Below are 19632 nucleotides of genomic sequence, written 5' to 3' on the forward strand. Positions count from 1 at the left end.
AAAGGCAATTCAAGACTTTTAAGAGGTAGTTCTGGGCCACTCCAGATGGTTTTGGACCACTAGTCTCATCATCTCAGACCATTCATTGTACCACCTGTGGCTGATGGGAGATGAGCTAGAGGGCCACAGGTTTCTCTTCTTGTTTTAAAGGACGGACAAAAGCCTCAAACAAGATCTACTTCCAGTTTATTGAGAGTGGCTTAAGCATGTGAAAGACCAGGCTGAGGGTTAGCCCACAGGTTCAAAAATTCTTTCCATACGATGTGGCCAACACCATCCTCAGTTACATGTATGCCTCTGGTCCCTTGGAGAATTTAAAGTATGGCCTGCTTGTCAGTAGCTATTTCTACAATCACTGTAACATTTTTTTTTTGACACAACAATTAAAGTGGGAAGTTGTATATGGAGAGACTAAGGACGCAGGTGGCGCTGTGGGTTAAAGCCTCAGCGCCTAGGACTTGCCGATCGAAAGGTCGGCGGTTCGAATCCCTGCGGCGGGGTGTGCTCCCGCTGCTCGGTCCCAGCGCCTGCCAACCTAGCAGTTCGAAAGGGACCGCTTACCAGCGGGAAGGTAAACGGCGTTTCCGTGTGCGACTCTGGCTCGCCAGAGCAGCGATGTCATGCTGGCCACGTGACCCGGAAGTGTCTCCGGACAGCGCTGGCCCCTGGCCTCTTAAGTGAGATGGGCGCACAACCCCAGAGTCTGTCAAGACTGGCCCGTATGGGCAGGGGTACCTTTACCTTTACCTTTAATGACACATATTCCATACAGATAGGGAGACTTCATGAGGAATCACTTTGGTCCATGCGAACCAGACCAGACAGCATTAGATATTTGGAGCTAGCCTACTTGTGAGGTTAACCATGCCATTTAGACTTCCACAAATCATTTAAAAACTCTAAACAGCAACCATGAAGTGGGGGGGGGGGAGGATCAGGATTGGGAGCATGGAACCAACCCATTGTTTCCCTGCTATAGTCCCACTAAAAATAAAGAGTGTCTGCTCCCTCTCTCCCACTGAAACCAATGGCCAAAGAACCCCTTGGTTTATCTTTTGAATGGTTTCTACTTCTTACCTACATGAGTATGGTAAAGATGTGAAGTGTATCGTGCCTACTGTCCCTACAATGATGATACTGGCCCCACCCTAAGATGTCCGAACATTAGCTGAAATTTATTAGTTATTCCTATTCTTATCCTCTTCTTTTTAAAATCAATTACGGTACCCATCCATGAGATTGGTAATTATCTAATTCTATGGCTACTAAGTTTCCCTAGGAGTCTCCAGTTTCTGTAAGTATATCTGTTGGGTTCTCCCTCCATACATATTTGCCAACAGCTCCAAAATTCTAAAGATGGTGAAGCAAGGCTTTCTCGGGCAGAAATCTATATTTATCATCAACCTCCTCTTAAGAATCCCTTTGTCTGAATGCAGATGCCGCTCAAGTTTGATTCAATATATTTTCAGCTGCCTCTCCAACATCATCAAGGGGAAGTTTGCTGGCTAAACAACTCAGAATTCAAATCTGATACCCTGGCTTCACTGGTGGACATTTGCTCTAACTCACCCCTGCACCTGTAGAAACCACTAATCTCTATGAAAGAGGGAGGGCTTGAGGGTCTGGGTTCAAAGGGAAAAGAGAGCTCATTTGTGTGGAGAGTCATCAATTTGCAAACTTATCATAAACCCAGAGCAGCTGTAGCTATTTATGCACCACCTGCTCGATTTAGTAAAACCTGAAACCTTTCAAGTTCACAAATAGGAGTGATGAATTAATTAGCTGAGCCTCTGCCACAAACAATGGGCAGGCACCAGAGGGCTAAAGGAGACAGAGCACTTTGCTGTGTTCAATAAAAGGAAGATTAAAAATCCAATTCCCCAGCAGCTTAGAGAAGGAAAAAGGGACTCTAGAGCCTGATGCATGCAAAAGGGAAAGAAAACCTTTGAAATGGGCCCAGCTGGGTGAGGCAGATGTATTGCAGATCTCTTAATGTTTTCCTTTGATTTGGGGCTCCCCACTTTTCTGTATCATCCTATTACAAGGTCCTGTGTTGAGCAACACTGCTTTGAAGTAGGCAATACTTCAAAACATTTGTCAAACCATCTCACCAAAAGGATATGAACTGCATCCACCCCAATATCTGCTGCCTAGTAGGATTGCTCAGCTGTCCAAAAAGCACAAGTTGAAATGAAATGAAAGTCTAAGCATAATTAGGATGTCCCAATGATGTCCCAATGAGCTCTCTAGTAAACATACTTAAGACTGCAGCCTTTGAACTGAAAATGTTCCAGTTGATCACTTAGCTTTCTTTAGGGAAACGGGTAGACTAGGGACACCACTTCATATACATTTTCAGCACAGGCCAAGCGACGGCATGTGCATGTTACATAAGAGGCACAGGAGGATGGCATCTGATCATTGTATGTGTGACACATATTTATCATGCAACAGCCCCAACACAGCAAATGGAAAGCCGTAAAACTGACAGAAACGGCACATAAAACTGTACTGCAGTTACATAACCTCCAAGAAAGAGCTAATCTTATACATCTCCTGCCCCAAGCGGACTATTATTGGAATTAAGTGATAATAGACGGAAGGTGCTTTAGAAATGCAAAAGTTTGTTTAAAAGCAAGCAAGCTTTAGAACAAGTACTGAGTGTGCCTTTTTTTTTCTAAGGTCCTATTACACTCATTCTTCCATTCAAAGGGAGGGGGGAACCTGTTACCAGTAAGAAGTTTTCAATCCCTCTCTCTTTAGAAAGTACTTGTATTTGATTCGACTGCCCCTGTGTTCCTTTTCCGAGACTCGCCTATCAGAACAAGTAGTGAGCTTTTTGATTAAGTGTAACCAGAAGCAATCAAAGCTTGTGCCCCAAATAAAATTATTAGCGCCCTCATCATGAAACTCAGTGTCAGTTAGGCCTGGGGAGCCTTAACCTTTGCCCTTCCCTATGTTGTTGGACTACAATGCCCACCATCCCTGACAATAAGCCATGCTGTCAGAGGCTAATGGGAGTTAGAGTTCAATTAGATTTGGAGGGTCATGGGTTCCCCACCCCTGAGTTAGACAATGCCAAAGAGACCTTTCAACAAAATCTGCATTATATTAAACCAACAAGGGACTAGCAGTGCAATCTGATGCAAGTTTGCTGAGAAGAAAGTTCCACTGTGTTCTCTCATAGGGAGGTGATCATAGCTAAGATTGTAGCCTAAGTGTCTTCATTCAGTACCAGGTCCCAGTGACTACAATTGTGTGATTGACTCTGAAACAATAAAATTCTCCTTTGGGGTGTTTGCTTAGCTCTGTTTGAGCTGAGATACTTTCTCTGCTAATGCAACAGAGCTTTGCCTATTATTATTATTATTATTATTATTATTATTATTATTATTATCATCATCATTAAAATTTAATTAAATATTTTCTTTGGTTACCAAAATACATACGTTGTCTCAATTTTCATAAAGTCCTTTCTATAGATCAGACACATCTGATGTGAGACTTGAAAGTTGTATACAGTATAAGGTTGGGGAGAAGAGACACATGGAGAGAACTCCGTTTCTTTAAACCAGCTTCCTGTTAAAGCAGTTTTTGCTAATTCAGCTATCTTAAGCGTAGCCATGACACCCACTGCTAACTAATGCCAGGGTGGGTGACCATGCTTAGAACTCTTCTTTTACATTTCCTGTGAAGAATAGGGATGTACAACAGATGCTTCCAACCAGTTTAAAACAACATTAAACAAAACTTCTATCAGGCTGCTAGGGGCGTGGCCTAAAGTCACATGATGCAGCAGACTTGTTGAAATTTTGCTGAGCTTTGTGTTATTCATGCATAGTAAACAGAAGAAAGAAGATACTGAAATGAACAATCATTAAATGCACCCAATCCTCATGAATGCAATATTGCTTAGACTCAGTATTGCTGAGTCTCAGTATTGCTTAGACTCAGAAACCAAAAGGCAAATATGTGTTCTTTCAAAATGTTTAAACTATACATTTCCACTCAATATTTACAAAAACTCTGGTGATTCATACCTCTTCAAATCTTTTTTCTTTTTATTTGTACTTTAAACATTAAAAATGTTTCAGTTAAAAAACTTAAACATTTCAATGTTTCAGGTACAAATAATAATAATAAAAGATTTGAGGAGATATGAATCACCAGAGTTTTCATGATTGTTGAAATTTCACAATAAGGATGCTGGGCAGGTGTAAATGTCTGTATACAGGAAATGTATACAAGGTCATATGTAAGAGGTCCTTAAAGCATCAGGTAAACTGGTAAAGCATACAGTACATATAGGCAAGCAAGCATATACTGTATATAAATTAGGGGAAATTCAGATCCCTTAGTCCAAATCTCAGGTAAAGGGTATTGGCCACACCAGCTTTCCTGTTTCTGAGATGAGATGAAGGTGAGTTAGGAGCCTATTTGTATGCCAAGAATTCATGAGTCTCTACAAACCACCATATGACAGTAGGATTAATTCAGTGTGATTTGAACTCAGAAAGTAAACCACAGTTACCAGCTTCAGCTACAACAGGATGCTAGTTATCACATGGTAAGGGCCAGGTGTTCTTTTTAAATCATCCCCTTGAACCATAGGTCAGTAGTAAAACATGCAGATAGTCCCAGGTTGAGCCCTAGACATCTCCAGGGAGGGCTGAAACCTTAGATAAACCGCTGTGAGTTACTGCACCCAATACTGGGATAGATGGACCAATGATTTGATTCCATATAAGGCAGCTGTCTATGTTCCTAGTAGGAGTCAAGATTAGAACATAAAGCAATCCCAGAAAAGAGCTTCAAAGCTCCTGAGATCTACTTTTCTGGGTCAAATAATAAAAAGAAATAGAGGCTGCAGTATATTGGTCTGAAAATGGCTTTTCCATTCATATTGAAAGGAGCTTGGTTTTTTTTTCTCTTTACTGGAATAGTTTGGTAGCCGTTCCACTAATAACCATTTAAACCAGCAGTAACCCCAGAGTTGGTCATGACTGGACCCAATGGTCAGGGGTCCCTTTACCTTTACCTTTTAACAGCCATGTTACACCTGCTAGTACAAAAAGAGAGATGATCTATTTGCATGACCAAGAAGACTACAACTGAACATTATGGCCAGGCACCCAGCTATTAGTTGCCTTTCTGGCTGGACATTCCTCCCAACACACAGAAAACAGATTGGGCCATGGAATGAAACCATCAGGCAATATGAACATCTAAAATGTTATTTGAATATGTCATGTGTTCAAGGTCCATTTTACATACTGTGAATTTGCCTTTATATCTTTTGTGTTACCTCCTTACCCCCAAGCAGCTGGATATATAGTCTAGTTCCAAGTTACAGATTCTGTTTTTTTACCCAATTATGTGCTTCCAAGGACATGTGTCATGAAAGCTTGACTATCTTCGAAGATAGAACAAAAAAAGTCAGGGCAAACATACAGTCTTTCCTCTAACCAATGAAGTGAATAACTCCCCAGGGCAGCTTTCCTCAACCTATTATTGGGACTACATTATTGTGTGCCCAATAGTCAGGGATGATGGGACTTGTAGTCCAGCAACATTTGAAGACCTCAGGTTGGGGACAGCTGTCCCAGAGATGGAACTGAGAAAGTAAATAAATAAATGAATAAACAATCAGTGGACTTACGATCCCGAGGGACTTCAATGGCTCTGATGAGGTGATGAAAGTATAAAGCGAGCACCACTCCCGTATAGGTTAGGAGATATCTTTGCATTACCATTTTGAATATTTGGCTAAGATCCTACGTCCCCAGTTTCCTCCAACAAGGCAAAGTGGTGTCTTACTACCGTAGGGCAGCAGGATAATATGATTTACTGTAAAAAGAAAAGAAAATGATTTAATGACATGCAACTAAAATTCATACATACTGTATTCATCTTTCTTTTAAAAAAAATTTGGAGGAAGACTGCAAAAGGCAAGCAAATTCCACATTTCATTTAGCCTTTTGTACCCTGGTAACTAAGAAGAGGGTCACACAAAGGATTAAGCCACTTTCCCCCTGATTTTTTCACAGAAAGTCTATTCATTTCTAATAGACTGGCTAAATTTCAGTATGAGACTCTTCATATTACTCTACTAGCTCTACATGACACCTTATTTAGAGGAAAAAATAAATACATAAAATGTTAAAATTCAGAATTGTAAATGTAGTTTATGCTCCAGATTCTTAAGATTTGTTACTCAAGAATAGCCCTAGTGAGGTTTGTTGACTTGCGTTCAGGCACAAATATTTTTCTCTTTCCTCTTTGCAACTAACACTCAACATTCTGTGGCTTCTGAGAATGCTCAGCCCTTTAAAAAACCAACATAAATATACTTTTTGTACTTCTACAAATCTTTCCCCTCAAATATGCTGATATCTTCCTTTTGTTCCTGTTTCAGTTCTAGTCCTGTCAACAAAGCCCAGTGGTGATTGCATTGCTATTAGAGGGAGTGATAAAGAGGGCTGACACCCACCCCCACATATACACAACCACACATACACCCACCCCCACCCCACAGTCTTACACACACAGTTAAAAGCATGCACCTCCTACCAATTGTGTCCTGTACCCTTGAGCTGGTTGACAGTATACTGTAATTATTAACAATAGCACTGACTTCATTATGCTGCAACAGCATATGCTACCAGGTCAATTGTCACTTTTGTATTTACTGAGAATATGATGCTCAGATGCAACTTCTCTTGGTGAGGAAGCTTTCCACTTTTTAACTCAACTTTCCAGATGGCCTGAGATAGGAAAGGTGAAAAGGATTGCCTAGAGTAGGGGAGGGAATAGGGAGTGTTCAGAAAGAGACACAGCATCACCTTTCTTCTGCTTAACCTTCAACTTGTGTAGCAGTTTTGTTCGTATGTTCTGTCTTATCTCACTGGTGGCAGGGGCATAGGAAAGGGGTGGCAGAGGGGCGGTCCGCCCCAGGTGCCATCATGGAGGGGGGTGACAAATTATCAAGGAACAATTACTGCCCTATTACGGTGGTTCATAAAAAAGCTTTTTTTAAAAAAATGCCTGCTCTGAAGGTCTTATCTTACTACATTATGGATTATATGGCTATATATGAAATTTCATGCATATCAGTTAATATATTTACCCTCCTCCACGAAAATAGCTGTTTACTTGGCCGTTTTCCTATGTTGTGAAGGCTGAAATTTCAATTCAGTGGAGCAGGGTCAAGATATTAAATGATATGCATGAAATGTCAAATATAGCTAGTTTAGTAAGACCTTTGGAGCAGGTATTTTTTTAAAAAAGTTTTTTATGAACCACCCTACTGCCCTATCCTCCACTGGGCTTTCTGGGTCCTGAAAAGTCGGCCTATGTGAAGAAAATGAGACTAGGCTGAGTAGATTAGGTCTTGCCTTGCCTTCGACCTGCCCGCTGCACACAGCCGATTTTTCTTGATTTTACTGCTGTGGGTTTTTGTTTTTTGTTTTTGTTTTGGTAAACCACTTTGCAGGTTTTTAAAAATAAAATTTATTAAATAAATAAACAATAAATATAAATAAAATAACATAAGTCAAAACACAATCCATCCTGTAGATTTAAGTATCTCTCCATAGTCGCCTACTTATTATCAGAGGCCCAGAATCCACATTCCTTTGTATGAAAATATGAAATAACGTAAAACCATTTTTGCAGGCAAAAATAAATAAATTAAAAAATCAATGTTTTTTTTAATTTATTTATTATTGCGGCGGCGGGGGGGGGGAATCAATGGGGGGGTGACAAGAAATTTTCTGCACTGGGTACCACCTGACCTTCCTACACCTCTGACTGGCGGAAGTCAGCCATTGTCCACTTAGATCTTGGAAGTGACTTTTGTGCACACACAATGATACAGAACTTAGTGCTTTTTTAAATTCATGAAAATAACACCGCTTTTGTCAATGGGAAAGAGACTAAGGGAGAACAGCACAGACCAGTTTGTAAGACACAGACTGCATCTGTTCTACTGAAGTCTTATTCTGAAAGACTGAGATGCCCAGCCACCATCACTCTGGTGTTATATTGAACTTCCCAGTACCTCTGAGAAAAGAGAGGAATGCTATTACCATAATCATGAAAAATGTGCAAGAAACTAGTGATATTAAATAATAGCTTATAAATTCTTGCATGGGTGCAACTGTTACATGATTCAGAATGCTGCAGGTGGTGGTTTTTAAAAATGTTAAAACCTGCTTTCTTCTTGTCTCCTGAGAGCCAAATTTCAACAAGGATCCAACACATGGTTCATGCATGCAATATCTTCTGCTCAAACAATAGTGCTTTAAGAGACTGAAGAAAAAAACAATAATAAAGAACTGGAATATATTCCCTTGGTCATTAAAGATATGTCTGCTTGACAGTTTGCCATGTTCTTCCTTATTGCTATAAGATCTGCTCAGGAATTGAGTAGGTGTCCTGGGAAATCTCAGGCATCCTTTATCCTATACTCAAGTATTATTTATACCCCTATACTCAAAGGAGAAAAGCTGTTTGCTGGTCTCCTGCAAAGCATGATCACAGAACTAGAAAAAACGAGCCGAAGACCACTACGTGTGTGCACTGCACCAATTAGATATTCTGGAACACCACATTCATCTAATCCCCTAAATGAGGAATATAGGAAGCTGCCTTATACTGAGTCAGAGCTTTGGTGTATTTAGCTCATCATTGTTCACTGACTGACAATGGCTCTCTGATGCAACAATAGCAAATTGGTGGGTTCAGTGGCAGGCAGCAAAGGAAGGAAATGAGTGCAGGTGGTGCTGTGGGTTAAACCACAGAGCCTAGGGATTACCAATCAGAAGGTCGGTGGTTCAAATCCCCGCGACGGGGTGAGCTCCCATTGCTCAGTCCCTGCTCCTGCCAACCTAGCAGTTCAAAAGCACGTCAAAGTGCAAGTAGATAAAGAGGTACCTCTCTGGCAGGAAGGTAAACGGCGTTTCTGTGCGCTACTCTGGTTCGCCAGAAGTGGCTTAGTCTTGATGGCCACATGACCCAGAAGCTGTACGCCGGCTCCCTCAGTCAATAAAGCGAGATGAGTGCTGCAACCCCAGAGTCGTCTGCTACTGGACCTAATGGTCAGGGGTCCCTTTACCTTACTACCTACTATCTCATCAGTATCATTGGAATGTTGATTGTTAGGAAGTCACAAGAGGGACATGCAACAATCTATTTCAGTGTGCAGTGGTCCTGTTCAGGAGTCTAGCCAACCAGTCCTGTTTTCTATTGGGCATTGCCAACATTCACACATTCATCCAATTTCGGAAATTCAAGGTAACATATACACAATCATGGATCTACCTTTGAAGTAAATACAATCATACTTACTGAATATTAGAAATTATAAATAATTTCACCAGCTAATATAATTCATTGTGTTGTTATCAAATTAAGCATCAAGTGCTTACATGCGGGGGATTCTAGCCTTCATATGCTTTAAACTTACCTTCCAGTGCAAGATTGCTAATCTCTAGCACAATGACTGAGTGAAATAACCAAGATGGTTACAAAACAGACATCCCATGACAATTTCAGGCTGAGAAACATTCTGACAAGTCTTGACTTAACACGCACACCCGTCGCTCTGGTAATGTGAATTTAAAGGCAATACAAATGGGGATAAATCACTCAGTTTCAAAACACCAAAAACCTGCTTCACAAAACTACTACAATAACTCATCAGAGCTTGCCTCATCCCTGATTTACAGTTTATCATGAACAGAGCTATAAATATCTGGCTTCCATTTAGACATGCATTCACATTTGCTCATATCTAAAATAAAAACAAAGCTGTGTGAGAAAGCATCCCCAGACTTGTGTCCTTGTCAGAATTTACAGATGTTGCACATGGACAATGGTGCAAGAGGAAACTATTGGTAAGGCAAGGAAACCCCAGATTCATGAAAAATAAATAAGTAGCAGTGGTTTTGGCTGCAGCTCATCAATGCAAATAGCAACCTGAATGGATATAAGAACATGAAGGCAGTATTGCACCGGTAATAGTTCATTTAAACAGCAATTTTGTCAAGGATGTTTTAAGAACATATTGAGTAGTTTGGACTAAATTGGAGGAAACCCTTGATGACGACGTATACATACTGGCCCAAGGAGATGGTGATGAGTAATTAACAGACTGCCACTTGATATGCTCTTTTGTATATATCAGAGCTTATCTTGTACAACAGGGAAAAATATATTCTACAGCTGCAGAGAATGGCAGATGACCTTCTCTTTGCTTCTGCAATATGACCCATTGGTTAATTCACAATTATTCCCCACCACCTCTCCACAATATGCAGGGAAGGGACCAAGAAATGCCCTTGTTGAATTTGGGTAATGATGTCTACATTCTCAGTCCTTCCCATGTACAAAAGAAGAGGAATTTAGCAAGAGAGTAACACAGTTTTTTTGGGGTAGTAAAAGTACCACCAGCAGTTTACAAGCAGGATGATAGCCATGATTGCTGATTCATGGCCCTGTTGTGTTTTAATTGAAGACTATAGCTAGACTAGGTGAAGAAAAAGCCTAGGTTCCTGGAGAATAAATGAGCAACTGTTTGCTGCTTACAACATAGCTATCAACTTTTCCCTTTTCTTGTGAGGATTCCTATCCGGAATAAGGGAATTTCCCTTAAAAAAAGGGAAACGTTGACAGCTATGGCTTACAAACATAATCAGAGAAGAATATGGACTTCAACATCAACAAGCAATAAAATATAGCCAAATATATAAGCACATTAAATCATTCCCAAGCATGCCTCTTATTCTGCTTGTAAACCACTAAAGCCTGCAAGTTCATTATGGAAACAATTCATAACGTTTCTAAGGCCTCATTAGATCACCTGGTTTAGGGGTCAGCAACCCGCGGCTCCGGAGCGGCATGTGGCTCTTTTACACCTTTGCTGCGGCTCCGGGGCGGATACTAGCGAGGGGAGGAGGCGCATTGTGTGCCCCGACACTCCCCACTGTGGCGGGCACTGTACTGGCTGTGACATCGCATGGGGGCGTGCGTTAGTCACGCACCATCCCGACGTCACCTTCCCGCCCGCCCGCTACATTGTAAGGGGCATGTACGCTGGTCACTGCATTGAAAGGGGGCATGTACGCTGGTCACTGTTTTGAAGGGGAGTGAAGAACACACACACAAAAAAAGGTAACTTGTTAATTTAACGTTTATTTCTATGATTAGGAGTAATTCTGAGGGGTCAAACAAAGAAATAATAATAAAAAGTGACAAAAAAGTTATTTTTATAGTGACGAGTTTTGCGGGTCCCAGATTTTTTTTCTTCTGAAACGGGTCCAAGTGGCTCTTTTTGTCTTAAAGGTTGCAGACCCCTGACCTGGTTTAAAGACCATCTCACAACTGGAAGAATCCACTCCCATAACACATTAGTGACAGATTTTAGGCCCTCCCCCAGTTCCTTCCTTAGCAGCCTAAGGCTCTGTTGTATTGTCTCTCTTCATTTCTCTGTGTATTCTGGGAGACGGGAGGGGGGAGCGGAGCTGGTTGCAGCAGGAGGGGGAGACTCCCTGGATTCTCCAGCAGCCTGCCTCACCCTGTCTCCTGGCCCTGCTCCTCTCCTGCCTCTGGGTCTGGACTGCTCTCTGCCCCAGTCTCTTCCTGCTCACTAAACACTGTTGCCTCTTCGGTGTCTAACTCCTCCTCCTCTCAGTCTGCTCCCTCTGACCAGGCATTGCCTCCCCACCACCAATTCCCTGGCTCTGAGCCTTTTCCCCTTGAGGGATTCCTCAGCTAGTGCCTCCCACCACTTTTCTGCATGAAAACACACATTGCCGAAGGAATACGGGAACAGGGTGGGGCTGGTTGAACTGCCCCAATGGCTGTTACCAAGAGGGATATGTAATAATACTGTACCAGCAAATGTCTTTGTTATATGCAGGTGATATATGGTAAAAATGGGAGGCTTCCATCAGCCTGCCTTGGGCATCAGAGGAGGCAACCACACCAGATGTTTACAAGGCAGCACTTCCATGCCAGTAATGTAGTCTCTATGGTCAGCAGCTGTGACCACCGAAGGGTCCCTGTGTGCTCCTACCGCCACCAGTGCCATAGTCAGATGTGTTGAGTGGTACAGGCTGGCAGAGCTGAGGAGCACAGCAGCACCCCTCCCCCTCCCTTCAGGTCCTGCTGCACCCCTGTGAGTGGCCAGGCTGCCGCCTCCTCCTCCTCCTGCCCCTGCTCCAGCCCCTCCCCACTCCCTTTCCCAATTGCAGAATTCAGGGCTCCGCATGACATAGTGAGAAGCCATGATGGCTTTTCATGACAGTCCCAGCATTTTCAAGACAGTTGGAGGTACTATATAAGCATCATGACTTGTAGTCACTGATGGCCTTATCTGCCACAAAACTTGTCATGTGTCAGGGGATTTGTACAACTGAACCCAGAGGCTCAAGGAAGCCAATGAGCTCCTATAGCAAGCTCATCCATTACAGCTTAGGTTTCTGAGCTAGGTAATCCGAGGCAGTACTCTATATAAGCAGGACGGCAGATCACAACCAACAACTGCATCTTTTCTTTTAATAATATACTTTTTGACCACAATCCAGCAAAACTTTGTGTGTATGAGTGCAAGTCTCATTTGATGCCAAACTAGCACAGAATACCTCCACCACCACAAAAGGGGGTGCATTCTTTTCCCCCCTTACAAAGAGTGTTCTGCTTTTAAACAATTTTTCACAGCTCTTTGCAGAAAGTATGTTTAAAAACCTATTTCAAAAGTTATGGATCGGGGAGAAGGCTAAATGCACAGAGGCAACTGAGCTAATGCTCTGTCCCCCAATCCAGCTGGGTACAGATAAGTGGTTGGGACAGGGCATGAAATGAATTCCAACACTTCTAATCCAAAATCAAAATTCATGAAAATTTGGCACAGCACTACTCAAAACTGGCCAAGCTTACTAGTTTTCAGACTCACAGAACTCATACAAGGAAGACATGGCAAGACAAAGGCTCACAGCACTTATCTATGGTATGTGGCTTATGAATATATTTCCATGCAGCTTTTTTTCAGCCATGATCTACTCTTGGTTCCGTTTGCAAAATGTACTGTTAGGATCTGTTACGGATTAAGCAATGTCCTGCATATAATGCCTATCATTAAAATGCACTGGTAATTTACATATGGAAGTCGGCATCTCTCTCTCACTCTGTTCCTTCAATCAGTGATATGCTAAATTCAGCATCTTATTCTGGGAATCCAACACTGCGCTCGCGCGCACACACACACACACCAGCAAATCCTCTCTGTTTGTCCCAATTTCACCAGTCAGATTAGAGATTAAGAGGGGTGTGATTTTTTTTTAGCTTGTGATTCCCCAACGGATGTTCTAAAGATGTTTTCCCAGCTGTCGCCAAATATAAATATAACAAAAATAAAAACTTCATGACCATTACTCTCAGCTTCTAACACCTGATATACATGTTATCCAGTATTTCATTCTGTTGGACAGGTATGAAATGAGTCATTATTTGCAAAACAAATTTGGGAGAACAGTAAATTTTCTGAACTAATCAGCAATTTGGAAAGTTGCTTGCCTGCACTAGATCCCCTTGTGACCCCTCCACAATCCTAGCTCTGACTGCATTAAAAAAAATAAAAGTTGGGAGATAAATTCCTGGCATAATATAAAGTTTGGCGCTCACTGACGGCGCAACATAGGACCAAAGGACTAATTGCACATTAACGCTAATGCATTCAATGGGGACCAGCAAATCAGCTTTCGGAGGGAGAAAATTAGAGCAGAGAAGTGGCAAAAAGGGAATCATAACCTATCCCCACCAGCTGTTTTCCCAAAGAAAAACCCCACATGGCTTTTTCAATTTGGAGTAAAAACACAGCTGGTAGTGAAAGGTTACATGGCCCTCCTCCTGGTCTTCCACTCTAAATGACTTTCTCAATTTCCAAAGCTACTTTAAAAATGGTGCCAGGTGCTAGTAATACACTCAAAGAACCATCCTAAGTCCCCATTGCCACAGTTCTGAGGAGAGGTAAAGCCACCGCTGCACCTGCAGCTAGGCCATTCATGGTGGCAGGAGTGGAAGGTGCAGGGCAGATAGATAGATTAGGCCTGATCGCTGCACAGGCTCCAGGCTTGCACTGCAACTAGGCCCAGATGGGGTTCAATGCTGGTAGGGTGTGACAGTGGCTTAGGACGCAGTGGTTCTCAAGCCAGCTCAACCCTGCCCCACTTTTGGAACACCATGTTTCAGGGCTTCCTGCTGGGCTCTGCTGAAAGGGATAGTGCTGGCAGATCGTCTACCTGCACTCATGTTCAGTGGGCAGAAGGGAGAAATCTGCACCAATGGAGTGACACTTGTATCACTCTGATGATGCTGGCTGGCAGAACACACACACACACACACACAGAGAGAGAGAGAGAGAGAGAGAGAGAGAGAGAGAGTGTAAAGATGTGTGTGGATTGCAGCCTCAAACAGTTCCCAAGAGTCAACTTGATGGTGTTTTGCGAAAAGCTAAGTAACAAAGGAGATGGTAATTGATATACTGCATGGGAATTAGGAACTACATTAAGAAGGCAAGTCTGTTTCAAAATGAATGGTATTCACTGTATGATAAAAATGAAAGACAGAAGCTGTCAACCTACAGGCAATGCCATTCATATTTTTGCAGACATGTTAACAGAGTAAACAAGATCCAAATGCAATCTCTCCAAATGTAAGAAATCTCAGTGCCTGACAGCTCCACTGACATCTTTTTATGAGCAGGCAACTCACCGTTTTCCTAGAAGCAATTTGCTGCCATACTTGTGCGAGTGGGTGGTTTGCAGTCAGGAGACACACACAGTGCTGTTTGCCCACAGCTGTACATCAGATCAGAACACAGCCCACGCTGTCCCGACCTTTTCTGTCCCTGAGACTGAGATTCCACCCACACTCTTACTAATGCAAAAACCAAAGGGTTTAACAGAGAAACGCACAGAGATGCTGACAGTGATATAACTGTGATTTCTTAAATGCATGACTAATCCCCCCCCCAGGTTTATCTGTAACAAGAACTTTATTTGTTGTCACCAAGCTAGCTTTGTAGATAAAAAGAATTGCATGTGGGTTCCAGGTAACAGGTGTTATAGTGGAGTTCCACTAGATGCTGGCTTCAAATGAGGGTGAAAATATATAGCTGTTTTAAGAAGTGCATAAACATAATGGCATTTTGCACACATAACACTATGTTTAAACATCCACAATCAATCCAGGAGACTAGCCATAGTCTGTTTTCTGGCAGCAAACCACCAGTGTGAAGCCATGAGCTGCTGCTGGCTAATAAACCATGGCTGGTCTTAACTATGGTGTAGTTTTACATCCAAACCGCGTAAGTCTTACTTACAAAGCATGGTTTGTTTGCCCACCCTACCTCCGACGTTTGTCAAGTTACAGGTGCGTGAGGCAAGAGCAAGTGGAATAAAAATCAAGTGTGGAGAATCAAGCCGTGTTTTGCTTGCTTGTTTGCACTCATGGTTTGTTTAACAAGCCACAATTTAAAGGCTACCTGGATATGGTATCTCTTTCAAAAATTCCACATCTCGTGATTCAGTACAGGTCAAAAAATACAAAAAGAAATTCACACAAAAAATAAGAGTAATGCCAAAATGGATAGTCTGTGCCGATGGGACAACTGGGGAGGTCAAAGGAGGTCTGTTAATATGCTTCAGATCCAGCTTTCCCTATCTCTAGTATAGCTCTGCCTCCTTATTTTGAGTCTACAATATTATGTAGTGAGTGTACTATTTTCTCAGGTTCTCTTGAATGTCTCAAGCCCTGACACTGCCCTTTTGTCTTTTCAAAATGTCAATTTTTTAAAAAATACTCTAATTATTCATGTTAATATATGCCATTTTAGTCAAGTTTTTTCAGACTCAAGGTACATTGACCCCTTTTATTATCACTGTGTTAAGTGGCTGCCTTCAGGCTACCCCAAGAGAGTGTCAGGGAGAAAGAAAGACAGGGCGATTTCACACAGCAGGCCAGCAAGCTGCTAAAAGCAAGCATGATGGGTACAGGCCAGATGCAGAATCAAAGAAACCCTGAACAGAAATTTCACTGTGTTGTTTTATGCCTTGTGATGATGCATATTACATGCTTCTTTGCATTTAGATTGCATATTGCAGTGCTTAATAGTATGTAATGCTCCAGGATGAGAATTCAATCTTACATCTATGTCTGATTGAAAAGGGCAGATAAAGAAGGATTAAGTATTGCCAGTCAAAAGCATTGCCAAAATAAAAATCTCTAGAATCAAGACTGAGCGGTAAAAATATCTTTATCTAGACAGGGCTATTTACACACACACTTACCATGTGTGTGCACTAGGGTGGGAGGAAGGGGGTAGTCTTCATTAACATATCTCAAAGTACACATTTTAATTTTTTCTTCTGGAATCACTTGTTTTGTACAGTGAAAGTTATAAATACTAAACGAAAAGGCAAATAAGAAACCCAAAGATATGTTTGGCGGTGCCAATGTTATAAAGCGCAACCACTGATCTATATTGCAATACCATCAGATTTACCGGCAGAAAATCTCCCTGATCTCAGGCAAAGGCCTTTCTCATCTTCGCTAACAGTGATTAATTAGCTATGGTTGCCAGTGTTTGAACCTGCTCTAAATGCCCAGGGCAACTAACTTTTAAGCTGTCTATTCAAATGTTTTGTGGGAAGAAGCCCAAAAGAGCAATGCCATGCCAGCTGTAGTTCCTAGTCATATATACATCATGAGGCATCCTTGTTATGTCACATTTTGTGGGTGAGGTTTGCTGTAGACAAAAATGATTCATGTCAACAGAGGGTTGACATAAGAACATAAGAACAAGAAGGGACATAAGAACAAATGAAAGAGTGGTATCCAGCTACATAGAACCACTAGCAGAAGGACTTTTGGCTGTGAGAAGGAACTTTCCCTCACTCTCGTCTCCTCATGCACCCCCTAAATCTGTTCTCAGATCACACTATTGGCCCATTCAGTTCAGCATTTGTCCATGCTGGCTAGCAGCAGTGCTCCAGGTCTCTTCCCAAAGGGATCAAACACTATTACTATTGCTTGACTTTGATTTTAAGACTTAGATATTCTTTGTATTACAATTTAATAACCTTTCCACTATCTGTATGCCCTGAGGCACTAAGTTACCAAAGAATAGCTCAAAATTGGAATGTGTTGTTTATCACCAATATTTTCTGCTTAGAGAGTCCAGACATCCCCAGTCTGAGTACTCCATCCTTTTTCCTTTTGTGTATATAATGTAATATTTTGCATCTCCACACACTTTAAGGCACACAGTTTATATTTAGTTTTAAATTAATTCATATCCGGTATCTGTGCGAATAACTACTCTGCTATGTAAATGAGAATCTAAAAGTAAACTTCATCCAAGTACTAATTATAGTCACAATGAAAAATCACACAGTACTAAACTGCACCAATGTACAAAAATAGCCACAATTATCATGCATTTAACAAACAGGAAGAATATGTGGCTTTTAAAATGCAGATGGTAAAATTGGGAAGCCCAGTTGATTTCCTTATTATCTCTTTATGCAGAGCTTTCGCTTGTCACATAGTAGCCAACTAATAAAGGCGTGATTTTGATCACCATTAATAGGCCATAAACTATGGTTAGGAAAATTAGAGCTGCATGCTGGTTTATGCAGCTCAATCACTCTATATGTACTTCCTTCCTAGATGGGAGAAAGAAACTACAGAGCAGCTGACTAAGCATTATATGCAAACCAGCACATGGTTTGTTTCTTTCCAAACAAATCATGACCAGAAACCAAGGGCTGTTCTTGGCTTCCCTCTTGTGGTTTGTTTGGAGAGAAACAAACCATAAGTGCTGTTTTGCCTGTAATTCTGAGGCATCTAATCATAAGCCTGCATTTTTATCAAGCTTATATTTTGATCAGGGCCTGTATTTTAAAATGAGCTTAAAGATTTTCAAATGTTCATGCCAGGCAGAAGAGCAGCTGCCTAAGAACCTTGGCAAAATGTTTTTCTCCTAGACAAGGGGGCCCCCTGATTTATAGCAGAAAACAATTCTCAAAGTCGTAAAAAGGGAATTACAGGCTGACAGCCAAGGTTACACTGACCCTACATATTACAGAAGATAAAAAAAGAAGAGATAAACATAATTAAGAGTGGGTAAATAGTAAAATAAAACCATGTGCCTCCCATTAAACTTGAGCCATATTTTCCTAAGGTTGAAAGGTCAAGAGCAGTGAAAAAGGCAACTGGCTTGGCTGGAGAAGAGGTTTTCTTTCTATTTTTGAGGCTGGAAACTGTTCCTTACTTTGAAAAGGTTTATTCTTCTAAAAAGCTATCTATGTTATGTATTAAAAATATATTGGCTTAAATGTAATTATGCAAAGGAATTAGAAGCTAAGAAATGTTAAATCCTTATGCTAGATTCTTATTTCATATAGTTGGAAGAGATCACAGGGGCCATCAGCCACCAGCCCAGCCCCCCCTGCCGGGCGGGGAAACATCATTAGAGCACTGGTTGTCAGGCCTTTGTTTAAAAGACCTTCAAGAGAAGGAGATCTTTCAATGATGATCCCTGACATCTGTTTAAGATAAAAATTTGAGATTAAACCATTTGTTTTGGAGGGCAATAGGGCAAGGAGGGCAAGAGGTGAGCTGGTAATTAAGGTTCCTTGTTAAGACACATGTAAGATATATTACTACTTATTTGTCATTTATAGATAGAAGAATATATAGCTTTTTGTTTCCCATAAAAGGACAGAAGGAAATGGGTGTATCTTTTGTGATTGGTTCTAGCAAACAGCCAATAGGAATTTCAACCAGGCTGATTGGACAGAGGCAGCCACAGGAGTAGCAAGGGGGCTGGATTAAGGAAATATAAGTGCTGGCCAGAATGGCAGGAGGCCAGGCCAGAGCTTGGTAACCATATACCACTGTGCCTCATATTTATTTGTCTGACAAATAAATTATTATTTTAATTTCTCTATTGCTGCGTTGAATATTTCATTCCAGCTAAGCGTTAACCACAAGCAGGGTGCTACAATTCTTTGCCTTGTGGTTTTTGTCTCTGCTCTGGAAGGAGGGAAGGGATTGCTCACACATAGGCTGATTCCTCTATCTATGGTTATTGGGAACATGGTCATTGGGATTTTTAATTACCAAAGTTGTGGGAGAGCATTACTGTTCTTTATTATCACCACAGTGGGGCAGACATGGTAAATAGTGGCTCAAGTTCAACCTTGAAAATTATAGAAAAGGAGTAGCTAAGAAGTCTAGAGAACATTTATAAAAGTGAAAAAAAGCACCAATGAAAAGCACAGAGGTGAAGATAAGAAGTGAGAGAGAAAATAATATTTCCTTGGCAAAATTAAAGAGATGAAATATTTCAAAATAGAGAACTGTTTTTAATCAGCCTTTCAGGAGTATCAGAGTACTTTTGGTAGCAATTAAGCATTTAAACTGTATTTACAATTTACAGAATGAACATTAAAATGCCAGTTGCTAATATCCCCAGGAAGACACTTTGTGATTCCTGCTTTATAGCTTTTAATCACATAATTACAAGTGATTCAGTAGTAAACTGTTCCTGTAGAGGTTTCTGCATCA

At 41.3% G+C, this 19632-nt stretch overlaps 1 protein-coding gene across 20 annotated transcripts in view; it reads right to left on the reverse strand.

Annotated features, from left to right (window-relative positions):
• The window catches only part of NFASC (neurofascin), a 177700-nt gene that overhangs the window by 91769 nt on the left and 66299 nt on the right, over window positions 1–19632 (reverse strand). For 19 of the 20 annotated variants that reach the window (XR_013840286.1, XM_079981921.1, XM_079981924.1 and 16 more), the window contains one exon: window positions 5660–5847. Coding sequence is in view for 19 of the 20 variants with exons in the window: in XM_079981921.1 (XP_079838047.1) it covers window positions 5660–5753 (94 nt within the window). In the remaining variant the exon portion in view is untranslated. Of the gene's footprint in view, window positions 1–5659; window positions 5848–9466; window positions 9487–19632 lie in introns of those variants that run through there. The other variant, XM_079981925.1, reaches the window with a different exon arrangement.

The sequence above is a fragment of the Podarcis cretensis genome (assembly GCF_951804945.1).
Source record: "Podarcis cretensis genome assembly, chromosome: 6".
Taxonomy (NCBI): domain Eukaryota; kingdom Metazoa; phylum Chordata; class Lepidosauria; order Squamata; family Lacertidae; genus Podarcis; species Podarcis cretensis.